The sequence below is a fragment of the Elephas maximus genome, chromosome 15 (genome assembly GCF_024166365.1).
Source record: "Elephas maximus indicus isolate mEleMax1 chromosome 15, mEleMax1 primary haplotype, whole genome shotgun sequence".
In the NCBI taxonomy this organism is placed as follows: Eukaryota; Metazoa; Chordata; class Mammalia; order Proboscidea; family Elephantidae; genus Elephas; species Elephas maximus.
Window position 1 is genome coordinate 81,033,829 of NC_064833.1, and position 13,692 is coordinate 81,047,520.

At 40.2% G+C, this 13,692-nt stretch overlaps 1 protein-coding gene across 1 annotated transcript in view; it reads left to right on the forward strand.

The window, feature by feature from the left end:
• LOC126058683 (basic salivary proline-rich protein 4-like) overlaps window positions 1–13,448 on the forward strand; it is a 34,458-nt gene extending 21,010 nt beyond the window's left edge. Inside the window, exon 2 of the mRNA XM_049853903.1 lies at window positions 13,246–13,448. Coding sequence (XP_049709860.1) covers window positions 13,246–13,393 — 148 coding nt within the window. The 3' untranslated portion in view covers window positions 13,394–13,448. The remainder of the gene's footprint in view (window positions 1–13,245) is intronic.
• Window positions 13,449–13,692: the final 244 nt, after the last annotated feature.

Genomic DNA, 13,692 nt, shown 5'->3' on the forward strand with positions numbered 1-13,692 from the left:
GGGCTGCAAGATACATAAATCAAATTTTAACAGAATTGAAAAGTGAGATAGACACCTCCACAATTATAGTAGGAGACTTCAACACACCACTTTTGGAGAAGGACAGGACATCCAGTAAGAAGCTCAATAGAGACACGGAAGACCTACTTACAACAATCAACCAACTTGACCTCATTGACTTATACTGAACTCTCCACCTAACTGCTGCAAAGTATACTTTTTTTTCTAGTGCACATGGAACATTCTCTAGAATAGACCACATATTAGGTCATAAAACAAATCTTTGCAGAGTCCAAAACATCGAAATATTACAAAGCATCTTCTCAGACCACAAGGCAATAAAACTAGAAATCAATAACAGAAAAACTAGGGAAAAGAAATCAAATACTTGGAAAATGAACAATACCCTCCTGAAAAAAGACTGGGTATAGAAGACATCAAGGAGGGAATACGGAAATTCATAGAATGCAACGAGAATGAAAATACTTCCTATCAAAACCTCTGGGACACAGCAAAAGCAGTGCTCAGAGGCCAATTTATATCGATAAATGCACACATACAAGAAGAAGAAAGAGCCCAAATCAGAGAACTGTCCCTACAACTTCAACAAATAGAAAGTGAGCAACAAAAGAATCCATCAGGCACCAGAAGAAAACAAATAATAAAAATCAGAGCTGAACTAAATGAATTAGAGAACAGAAAAACAATTGAAAGAATTAACAAAGCCAAAAGCTGGTTCTTTGAAAAAATTAAGAAAATTGATAAACCATTGGCTAGACTGACTAAAGAAATACAGGAAAGGAAACAAATAACCCGAATAAGAAGCGAAAAGGACCACATCACAACAGAACCAACTGAAATTAAAAGAATCATATCAGATTATTATGAAAAATTGTACTCTAACAAATTTGCAAACCTAGAAGAAATGGATGAATTCCAAGAAAAACACTACCTACCTAAACTAACACATTCAGAAGTAGAACAACTAAATAGATGCATAACAAAAAAAGAGATTGAAACAGTAATCAAAAAACTCCCAACAAAAAAAAGCCCTGGCCCGGAGGGCTTCACTGCAGAGTTCTACCAAACTTTCAGAGAAGAGTTAACCCCACTACTACTTGAAGGTATTTCAAAGCATAGAAAATGACGGAATACTACCCAACTCATTCTATGAAGCCATCATCTCCCTGATACCAAAACCAGGTAAAAAAAAAGACATTACAAACAAAGAAAATTACAGACCTATATCCCTCATGAACATAGATGCAAAAATCCTCAACAAAATTCTAGCCAATAGAATCCAACAACATATCAAAAAGTAATTCACCACGATCAAGTGGGATTTATACCAGGTATGCAAGGCTGGTTCAATATCAGAAAAACCATTAATGTAAACCACCACATAAATAAAACAAAAGACAAAAACCACATGATCTTATCAATTGATGCAGAAAAGGCATTTGACAAAGTCCAACACCCATTTATGATAAAAACTCTCACCAAAATAGGAATTGAAGGAAAATTCCTCAACATAAATCTATGCAAAGCCAACAGCCAATATCACTCTAAATGGAGAGAACCTGAAAGCATTTCCCTTGAGAACGGGAACCAGACAAGGATGCCCTTTATCACCGCTTTTATTCAACATCATGCTAGAAGTCCTAGCCAGGACGATTAGGCTAGACAAAAAAATAAAAGGCACCCAGATTGGCAAAGAGGAAGTAAAATTATCTCTATTTGCAGATGACATGATCTTATACACAGAAAACCCTAAGGAATCCTCTAGAAAACTACGGAAACTAATAGAAGAGTTTGGCAGAGTCTCAGGTTATAAAATAAACATACAAAAATCACTTGGATTCCTCTACATCAAAAAAAAGAACACTGAAGAGGAAATCACCAAATCAATACCATTCACAGTAGCCCCCAAGAAGATAAAATACTTAGGAATAAATCTTACCAAGGATGTAAAAGACCTATACAAAGAAAACTACAAAGATCTATTACAAGAAATTCAAAAGGACATACTTAAGTGGAAAAACATACCTTGCTCATGGATAGGAAGACTTAACATAGTAAAAATGTCTATTCTACCAAAAGCCATCTATACATACAATGGACTTCCGATCCAAATTCCAACGTCATTTTTTAAGGTGATAGAGAAACAAATCACCAGTTTCATATGGAAGGGAAAGAAGCCTCGGATAAGCAAAGCATTACTGAAAAAGAAGAAGAAAGTGGGAGACCTCACTCTACCTAATTTCAGAAGCTATTATACAGCCACAGTAGTCAAAACAGCCTGGTACTGGTACAACAACAGGCACATAGACCAATGGAACAGAATTGAGAACCCAGATATAAATCCATCCATGTATGAGCAGCTGATATTTGACAAAGGACCAGCGTCAGTTAACTGGGGAAAAGATAATCTTTTTAACAAATGGTGCTGGCATAACTGGATACCCATTTGCAAAAGAATGAAACAGGACCCATACCTCACACCATGCACAAAAACTAACTCCAAGTGGATCAAAGACCTAAACATAAAGACTAAAACGATAAAGATCATGGAAGAAACAATAGGGACAACCCTAGGAGCCCTAATACAAGGCATAAACAGAATACAAAACATTACCAAAAATGATGAAAAGAAACCTGATAACTGGGAGCTCCGAAAAGTCAAACACCTATGCTCATCTGAAGACTTCACCAAAAGAGTAAAAAGACCACCTATAGACTGGGAAAGAATTTTCAGCTATGACATCTCAGACCAGCACCTGATCTCTAAAATCTACATGATTCTGTCAAAACTCAACCACAAAAAGACAAACAACCCAATCAAGAAGTGGGCAAAGGATATGAACACACATTTCACTAAAGAAGATATTCAGGCAGCCAACAGATACATGAGAAAATGCTCTTGATCATTAGCCATTAGAGAAATGCAAATTAAAACTACGATGAGATTCCATCTCACTCCAACAAGGCTGGCATTAATCCAAAAAACACAAAACAGTAAATGTTGGAGAGGCTGCGGAGAGATTGGAACTCTTATACACTGTTGGTGGGGATGTAAAATGGTACAACCACTTTGGAAATCTATCTGGCGTTATCTTAAACAGTTAGAAACAGAACTACCATACAACCCAGAAATCCCACTCCTCGGAATATACCCTAGAGATACAAGAGCCTTCATACAAACAGATACATGCACACCCATGTTTATTGCAGCTCTGTTTACAATAGCAAAAAGCTGGAAGCAACCAAGGTGTCCGTCAACGGACGAATGGGTAAATATATTGTGGTATATTCACACAATGGAATACTACGCATCGATAAAGAACAGTGACGAATCTGTGAAACATTTTATAACATGGAGGAACCTGGAAGGCATTACGCTGAGTGAAATGAGTCAGAGGCAAAAGGACAAATATTGTATAAGACCACTATTATAAGATCTTGAGAAATAGTAAAAACTGAGAAGAACACATACTTTTGTGGTTACGAAGGGGGGAGGGCGGGAGGGAGGGAGAGGGTTTTTTATTGATTAATCAGTAGATAAGAACTGCTTTGGGTGAAGGGAAAGACAACACTCAATACATGGAAGGTCAGCTCAATTGGACTGGACCAAAAGCAAAGAAGTTTCCGGGATAAAATGAATGCTTCAAAGGTCAGCGGAGCAGGGGCGGGGGTCTGGGGAACATGGTTTGAGGGGACTTCTAAGTGAATAGGCAAAATAATTCTACTATGAAAACATTCTGCATCCCACTTTGAAATGTGGCATCTGGGGTCTTAAATGCTAACAAGTGGCCATCTAAGATGCATCAATTGGTCTCAACCCACCTAGATCAAAGGAGAATGAAGAACACCAAGGTCACATGACACCTAAGAGCCCAAGAGACAGACAGGGCCACATGAACTAGAGACCTACATCATCCTGAGACCAGAAGAACTAGTTGGTGCCCGGCCACAATCGACAACTGCCCTGACATGGAGCACAACAGAGAGCCCCTGAGGGAACAGGAGATCAGTGGGATGCAGACCCCAAATTTTCATAAAAAGACCATACTTAATGGTCTGACTGAGACTAGAGAAATCCTGGCGGCCATGGTCCCCAGACCTTCCGTTGGCACAGGACAGGAACCATCCCTGAAGACAACTCATCAGACATGGAAGGGACTGGACAGTGGGTGGGAGAGAGATGCTGATGAAGAGTGAGCTAATTATATCAGGTGGACACTTGAGAGTGTGTTGGCATCTCATGTCTGGAGGGGGGATGGGAGGATAGAGAGAGTGGGAAGCTGGCAAAATTGTCACGAAAGGAGAGACTGGAAGGGCTGACTCATTAGGGGGAGAGCAAGTGGGAGTACGGAGTAAGATGTATGTAAACTTATATGTGACAGACTGACTTGATTTGTAAACGTTCACTTGAAGCTCAATAAAAGTTAATAAATAAATAAATAAGATGATGACATTGTATGTATTGGCAATGAGTTTTGAGCCACACAGAGGCAAAGATTGATACTTGGCATATTAGAAAATACATGATAATTTTAACCTTGATCTTAAGTGAGAAAGGAATGCTCTGGGCACTCTGAACAAGGTTCCAAAGGCAAGTTTGGCCTCAATCTAGTGTTCCTTATCTTTTAGTGCCTGTAGCAAAAAGCTTGGCTAATGATGCCCAGTAGCTTGACACAGAAGACAGTCTATTACTAAAACGTTTAGCTAAAGAGGGCCTGAGTTTTTCCCCTCGTCCAAAATTGTCAGGCTTTTCTCAGCCTGAGAGCCCAGGGCATTTTCTGGATGAGTCAGGAATACAGGTTTCACTAGAGTAGGCCTAGTTGAATTTTGCCTTCCCTACAGGAAATTAGAAACTCTATTGTCCTCTTCTTGGAGTCTAAGACCTTTCACGAGCTGGTTACAGAAACCTTACGCAAACTAAACTACCACCCTTTCCCAATATAAAACCCTGACAACCAAAAAACAAACAAACAAACAAACAAAACTGTTGAGTCGATTCCAACTCATAGCAACTCCATAAGATACTGCAAATCCTGTGCCCACTCCTTCCATTCCTCTCATTTCTGAGATGGAAACAATATGGTCTAAGGTGAAGCAGACACCTCTGAATATGACTCCCTCCCTCCATGGACTGGCTGTGAGACTGTGGGCTCCATGACAGCTTTTATCATGTTCCATCCTATTGGGTTTCCTTAGTCCTTGTTTCTTTTGAATCTCTCTGTGGCGTTTGATACTGTTGGTCATGCCCACTTTCACTGGTCTCTTCTTGTCCTACGTGCCTGCCAACTCTTTTCTAATAAGATTCAACACAGTTTTCCTAAAAATAATAAAATGACAACAGTAATAGGCCAAATACTTATTGAGACTCTACCATGAGCTGAGGACTGTGGTAGGGGTTGGGAATATACAGAATAAGAGCATGCCCCTGCCCTTATGAAGCTTACTGTCTGGTCAGAGAAACAAAATTATGAGATTGCAAACCTCATGACATGTACCAGTAATAGTAGTAAGTAGTTGTTGCTGTTGTTAGGTATTGTCGAGTTGGTTCCCATTCATAGCGACCCTATGTACAACACAAGGAAACACTGTTCAGTCCTGCACCATCCTCATGATTGTTGTTGTATTTGAGCCTATTGTTGAAGTCACTATGTCAATCCATCTCATTGAGTGTCTTCCTCTTTTTCGCTGACCCTCCACTTTACCAAGCAAGATGTCCTTCTTCAGGGACTGGTTCCTCCTGATAAAGTCCAAAGTATGTGAGGCAAAGTCTCACCATCCTTGCTTCTAAGGAGCATTCTGGCTGTACTTCTTCCAAGACAGATTTGTCCATCCTTTATTCTTCCCCAACACCGTAATTCAAAGGCATCAAGTCTTTTTAGGTCTTCTTTATTCATTGTCCAGCTTTCACATGCACATGAGGCAATTGAAAACATTATGACTTGGGTCAGGTGCACCTTAGTCCTTAAAGTAATAAAACCAAAACCAAACCCGCTGCCGTCGAGTCGATTCCGACTCATGGCGACCCTATAGGGCAGAGTAAAACTGCCCCATAGAGTTTCCAAGGAGTGCCTGGTGGATTCGAACTGCTGACCTTTTGGTTAGCAGCCATAGCACTTAACCACTATGCCACCAGGGTTTCCCTTAAACTGATATCTTTGCTTTTTAACACTTTCAAGAGAACTTTTGCAGCAGATTTGCCCAATGCAATGTGTTTTTTGATTTCTCTTTTTTTTTAATTGAACTTCAGATGGAAGTTTACAGAACAAACTAGTTTCTTGTCAAACAGTACACACGTTGTCGTATGACACTGGTTAACAACCCCGCAACATGTCAACACTCTCCCTTCTCAACCCTGGGTTCCCTATTACCAGCTGTCCTGTATCCTCCTACCTTCTAGTCCCTGCCCTAGGGCTGGTGCACCCCTTTAGTCTTGTTTTGTTCTATGGGACTGTTCAATCTTTGCTGATGGGTGAACCTCAGGAGTGGCCTCACTGATGAGCTGAAAGAGTGTCCAGAGGCCATACTCTCAGGGTTTCACCAGTCTCTGTCAGGCAAGCAAGTCTGGTCTTTCTTTTGGAGTTAGGGTTTAGTTCTACATTTTTCACATTTTTCTCCAGCTCTGTCTGGGACTCTCTATTGTGATCTCTGTCAGAGCAGTCAGTAGTGGTAGCTAGGCACCATCTAGTTGTACTGGACTCAGCCTGGTGGAGGCCATGGTAGATGTGGTCTGTTAGTCCTTTGGACTAATCTCTCCCTTATGTCTTCAGTTTCCTTTGTTCTTCCTTGCTCCAGAAGGGGTGAGACCAGTGGAGTATCCTAGATGGCTGCTCTCAGGCTTTTAAGACCCCAGACGCTACTCACCAAAGTAGAATGTAAAACATATTGTTTATAAACTCTGTTATGCCACTTGAGCTAGGTGTTCTCTGAGACCATGGTCCCCACAGCCCTCAGCCCAGCTATTTGTTCTCTCAGGGAGTTTGGATGTGTCTATGGAGCTACCATTGCCTTGCCTTGTACAGGTTGTGCTGGCTTCCCCAGTATTGTCTACTATCTTACCCTTCACAAAGTTACCTCTTATCTATTGCCTATCAAGTGTTTTTCCATCCCCACCCCCCCTCGTTCATAACCATCAAATATTGTTTCTTTTTGTATGGAAACCTTTCTTGAGTTTTTACAGTAGTGGTCTCATACAATATTTGTCCTTTTGTGATTAACTTATTTCACTCGGCATAATGTCCTCCAGATGCATCCATATTATGAGATGCTTCACAGATTCATCGTTGTTCTTTAGTGTTTTGTAATACTCCATTGTGTGTATGTACCGTAGTTTATTTATCCATTCCTCTGTTGATGGGCATCTAGGCTGTTTCCATTTTTTTGCTGTTGTGAACAATGCTTCAGTGAACATGGGTGTACAAATATCTATTCATGTGACAACTCTTATTTCTTTAGGATATATTCCTAGGAGTGGGATTGCTGGATCAAATGGTATTTCTATTTCTAGCTTTCTAAGGAAGCGCCATATCGTTTTCCAAAAATGTTGTATCATTTTGCATACTCCAGCAGTGCATAGGAGCTCAGATATCCCTGCAGCCTTTCCAACATTTGTTATTTTCTGTTTTATTGGTTCGTGCCAGTAATGCCAGGGTAAGATGGTATCTCATTGTGGTTTTGATTTGCATTTCACTGATGGCTAGAGATCGTGAGCATTTCCTCATGTGTCTGTTGACTGCTCGAATGTCTTCTTTGGTGAAGTGTCTGTTCATTTCTTTTGCTCATTTTTTAATTGGATTGTTTGTCTTTTTGTTATAGAGGTGTTAGATTTTCTGGTAGTTTTTAGAGATTAGACCTTTGATTTGTAATGCCCAGTATTTTTTTCCCAGTCTGTAGGTTCTCTTTTTACTCTTTTTTATTGCAGCATTTTGATGAGCATAAGTGTTTAATTTTTAGAAGATCCCAGTTATCTAGCTTATCCTCTGGAGCTTCTGTGTTGTTTGTTGTGATTTTTATCCTGTTAATGCTGTGTATTAGGGCCTCTAGTATTGATCCTATTTTTTCCTTCTATGAACTTCATGATTTTTGGCTTTATATTTAGGTCTTTGATCCACTTTGAGTTAGTTTTTGTATATGGTGTGAGGTGTGGGTCCTTTGTCATTTTTTTGTGGATGGACATCCAGTTTTGCCAGCATCATTTGTTAAAAAGTATGTCTTTTCCCCATTTGATGGACTTTGGGCCCCTGTCAAAGATCAGGTGACCGTAGGTGGTTGGATTTACATCTGGGTTCTCAATTCTGCTCCATCGGTCAATGTATCAGTTGTTGTACCAGTACCAGCCTATTTTGACTTCTGTAGCTGTATAGAAGGTTCTGAGATCAAGTAGTGCAAGTCCGGGACTTCTTCCCTTTACATATAAAGTTAATGATAAGTTTTTCTATCTCTTTAAAGAATGTTGTTGGTATTTGGATCAGTATTGCATTGTATTTGTAAATCAGCATCTTTTGATTTCTCGACTGCGGCTTCCGTGGCCGTTGATTGTGGATTCAAGTAAAACGAAATCTTTGACAACTTCAGTCTTTTCTCTGTTTATCATGAAGTTGCCTATTGGTCCAGTTGTGAGGATTTTTGTCTTCTTTATGGTGAGATGTAATCCACACTGAAGGCTGTGGTTTTTGATCTTCAACAGTAAGTGCTACAAGTCCTCCTCCCTTTCAGCAAGCAAGGTTGTACCACCTGCATATCACAGGTCGTTAATGAGTCTTCTTGCAATTCTGATGCCCAGTTCTTCTTCATACAGTCCAGCTTCTCAGATTATTTGCTCAGCATACAGATTGAATAAGTGTGGTGAAAGGATACAACCCTGATGCACACCTTTCCTGACTTTAAACTACGCAGTATCCCCTTGTTCTGTTTGAAAACTGCCTCTTGGTCTAAGTACAGGTTCCTCAAGAGTACAATCAAGTGTTCTGGAATTCCCATTTTTCCCAATGTTATCCATAATTTGTTATAATCCACATAGCCGGATGCCTTTGCATAGTCAATAAAACACAGGTAAACATCTTTCTGGTATTCTCTGCCTTCAGCCAGGATCCTTCTGACATCAGCAATGATGTCCCATGTGTTCCATGTCCTCTTCTGAATCCGACTGGAATTTCTGGGAGCTCCCTGTCAATATACTGCTGCAACCACTTTTGAAAGATCTTCAGCAAAATTTTACTTGGATGTGATATTAATGACATGGTTTGATAATTTCCACATTCAGTTGAATCACTTTTCTTGGGAATAGACATAAATATGGATATCATCTAGTCAGTTGGCTGTCTTCCAAATTTCCTGGCATGAACGAGTGAGCACTTCCTGTGCTGCATCCATTTGTTGAAACATCTCAATTGGTATTCTGTCAATTCCTGGATCCTTGTTTTTCTTCTGTGCCTTCAGTGCAGCTTGGACTTCTTTGTTCAGTACCATTGGTTCTTGATCATATGCTACTTCCTGAAATGGCTGTATGTCAACCAACTCTTTCTGGTACCATGACTCTGTATTCCTTCCATCTTCTTTTGATGCTTCCTGTGTAGTTCGATATTTTCCCTGTAGAATCCTTCAATATTGCACCTGTAGTCTAGAATTTTTTCTTCAGTTCTTTCAGCTTGAGAAATGCTGAGCATGGTCTTCCCTTTTGATTTTCCATCTCCAGGTCTTTGCACATTTATATATAATACTTTGTCTTCTTGAGGTACCCTTTGAAATCTTCTGTTCAGCCCTTTTACTTCATCATTTCTTCTTTTCGCTTTAGCTACTCTACTTTCAAAAGCAACTTTCAGAGTGTCCTCTGACATGCATTTTGGTCTTTTCTTTCTTTCCTGTCTTTTTAATGACCTCTTGCTTTCTTCAGGTATGACATCCATGTTGTCTGTCATTCCACAACTTGTTGGTCTTCAGTCAGTAGCATTCAATGCGTCAAATCTATTCTTGAAATGGTCTCTAAATTCAGGTGGGATATAGTTAAGGTTGTGGACTTGTTCTAATTTTCTTCAGCTGCAACTTGAACATGCATATGAGCAACTAATAATCTGTTCCAGAGTGGACCCCTGGCCTGGTTCTGACTGCTGATATTGATGGCAGTAAGTAGCAGTAGTAGATAAGTAGATATAAGGGACAAACAGAGAGTAGATTTTTAAAGTTCTGGAATGCCCTGGCGAGTATCTTAAGCTTTATACTGTAAGTCAGTGCTATCTAAAATTTTTATTATGCACTGTTATCAGTTAAAAAAAAACACACACACTCATATGTGTGTGTGTATATGTATGTGTGTGTATATATATATATATCACCAAGGAATAGACATACACATTAGATACCTATATGTTTATATATGCATTACACTGATATATTATGTACTTTATACAACATACACAGAAAATTGTTTTAAGACACCAAAGCTGCTTGTCAGGGTTGAAGTTTTTTCAGCTGGGTACACAAAGACAGATTATAGTGTTTTGATGTAGACAATTCTATTACTTCTTCATGTTTAGTTGCCCATTAAACCAAAATAAATCTATCTTTAAAAATACTAATATTGTCTAACCAGAGCCAGACCCTGGGATTTCAATAACTCTTCTGTAATACAAATTAAAAAATGTCACCATCATAATCCATTATCCTACCAGCAAATTCATCAGGTATTCATCCTCCAGTTTACAGTTTATGTTAGTGATTATATCAGGAACCCCCATCACTGTTTGTTGGGATTTATGTAGGAAACTAAGCTTGACCATCCATCAGTCAGGAGACCACAGATGGACACCTTCAAGAAGGAGACAGTTGGCAACAGCATAAAATGAAATAGAAAAGTGAAGATTCAAGTCTGAGGAAAACCAGAGAGCATATTTAACAAGATCTGTCTCTGTCCATTTCGAGATCCAGCATACGGCCTGTAGAAGCTTGGGATTTCAAAGATGAAGTGGTTCTGGGTGACGTAAAGGACCAGGTCACAATCATGGGAGGGAATGGCTAAAGATGAATGGAAGTGGAAATAATTAGAAATCAAGTGATCCCAAAACTCCGCCTCCTACAAAATGGCAGGCATTGGAATGGAAAAAAAAAAAATCCATGAACCAGATATCAATGTTCTTCCTAAATGTAGAAAAGCAACCCAGAGACTGAAAATCATACAGATGTGGCAGAAAGGTGTTAGTATAGCCTAATGTAATGAGCTTCAGTACATTTTTATTTGATGATGGAACAGTATTTGCTTGAAAAGACCTACGGTAGATTGCTGTAGATTCGGATATAGGTAATAACATGAGACAAAAGGGACAGCTCCCACCTTCCAAGAAATTATCATCATCTTGAGAGGGTTAGAAGGTGGTAAAAGAGTGCTGTGAAGATGATGAAAATTTAAGAGAGCTTGTTTACTATAATCCTGGGTTCTGCTGGGCACCAGATAAGGATAAAGAGCAGGCAGTGGGCAAAGGGAGGGGTCAAAGGAGAAGAGGTACAAGGCCATAGAAGTGACCAGAGTGGCTTGAACTTAGGGTTAGGTCCAAAGATTCCCAGGGTGAGAGGAATGGAAGGAATTTAGCAACCTAGGTACGTGGTGGTGGTGTTAGTTGCCTTCAGTTCAGTCCCTGAGTCATGGAGATCCCATACTCAATGAAATGAAATGCTGCCCGGTCCTATACCACCCCCATGATCCATTGTGGATTGGACCACTGTGATCCATAGGATTTTTATGGATTGGTTTTCAAAAGTAGATCATCAGGTATTTCTTTCTAGTCTGTCTTAATCTGTAGGCTCTGCTGCAGACTGTTCAGTATTATAGCAACACACAAGCCTCCATTGATAGACGACGGTGGCAGCACATGAGGTACATTGGCCAGCTGGGTCTCCCTCGTGGTAGTTGGAAATTCAAGCACTGAACTGTCACTACGCCCAAACCACCAGCCTAGGTAAGGTCTCTAAATTTGATATAAGTATTATTTTAATGCTAGAATTGTCTGAAGGTCTCAGGTATTATCAAGGACTACCCAGGAGTTTCCTCCTTGTAGCATACAAAGCATGCTGTAGCGTGCCTGTGGGGTGAGAGCTTCACGATGGCTTGTTGTTGTTGTTAGGTGCCATCGAGTCAGTTCCGGCTCATAGCAACCCTATGCACAACAGAACGAAACACTGCCTGGTCCTGCGCCATCCTTACAATCGTTGTTATGCTTGAGCTCATTGTTGCAGCCACCGTGTCAATCGACCTCTTTGAGGACCTTCCTCTTTTCCGCTGACCCTGTACTCTGCCAAGCATGATGTCCTTCTTCAGGGACTGATCCCTTCTGACAACATGTCCAAAGTATGTAAGACGCAGTCTTGCCATCCTTGCCTCTAAGGAACATTCTGATTGTACTTCTTCTAAGACAGATTTGTTTGTTCTTTTGGCAGTCCATGGTATATTCAATATTCTTCGCCAACACCACAATTCAAAGGCGTCAACTCTTCTTCGGTCTTCCTTATTCATTGTCCAGCTTTCACATGCGTACGATGCGATTGAAAATACCATGGCTTGGGTCGGGCGCACCTTAGTCTTCAGGGTGACATCTTTGCTCTTCAACACTTTGAAGAGGTCCTTTGCAGCAGATTTGCCCAATGCAATGTATCTTTTGATTTCTTGACTGCTGCTTCCGTGGATGTTGATTGTGGATCCAAGTAAAATGAAATCCTTGACAACTTCAATCTTTTCTCCGTTTATCATAATGTTGCTCATTGGTCCGGTTGTGAGGATTTTTGTTTTCTTTATGTTGAGGTGTAATCCATACAGAAGGCTGTGGTCTTTGATCTTCATTAGTAAGTGCTTCAAGTCCTCTTCACTTTCAGCAAGCAAGGTTGTGTCATCTGCATAACGCAGGTTGTTAAGGAGTCTTCCTCCAATCCTGATGCCCCGTTCCTCTTCATATAGTCCAGTTTCTCAGATTATTTGTTCAGTATACAGATTAAATAGGTATGGTGAAAGGATACAACCCTGATGCACACCTTTCTTGACTTTAAACCAATCAGTATCCCCTTGTTCTGTCTGAACAACTGCCTCTTGATCTATGTAAAGGTTCCTCATGTGCACAATTAAGTGTTCTGGAATTCCCATTCTTCACAGTGTTATCCATAGTTTGTTATGATCCACACAGTTGAATGCCTTTGCATAGTCAATAAAACATAGGTAAACATCCTTCTGTTATTCTCTGCTTTCAGCCAGGACCCATCTGACGTCAGCAGTGATGTCCCTCGTTCCACATCCTCTTCTGAAACCAGCCTGAATTTCTGGCAGTTCCCTGTGGATATACTGCTGCAGCCGTTTTTGAATGATCTTCAGCACAATTTTGCTTGGATGAGATATTAATGATATTGTTCTATAATTTCCACATTCGGTTGGATCACCTTTCTTGGAAATAGTCATAAATATGGATCTCTTCCAGTCAGTTGCCCAGGAAGCTATCTTCCATATTTCTTGGCATAGACGAGTGAGTACCTCCAGCGCTGCATCTGTTTGTTGAAACATCTCAATTGATATTCCATCAATGGCTTACAAAACCATATTCTCATCACCATGGCTATACTCACAACCAAGCTTCAGATATGCACAACGTACATGTCCTCTCTACCTTTACCTGGTGAATTCCTGGTTAACTTCAAGGCCTA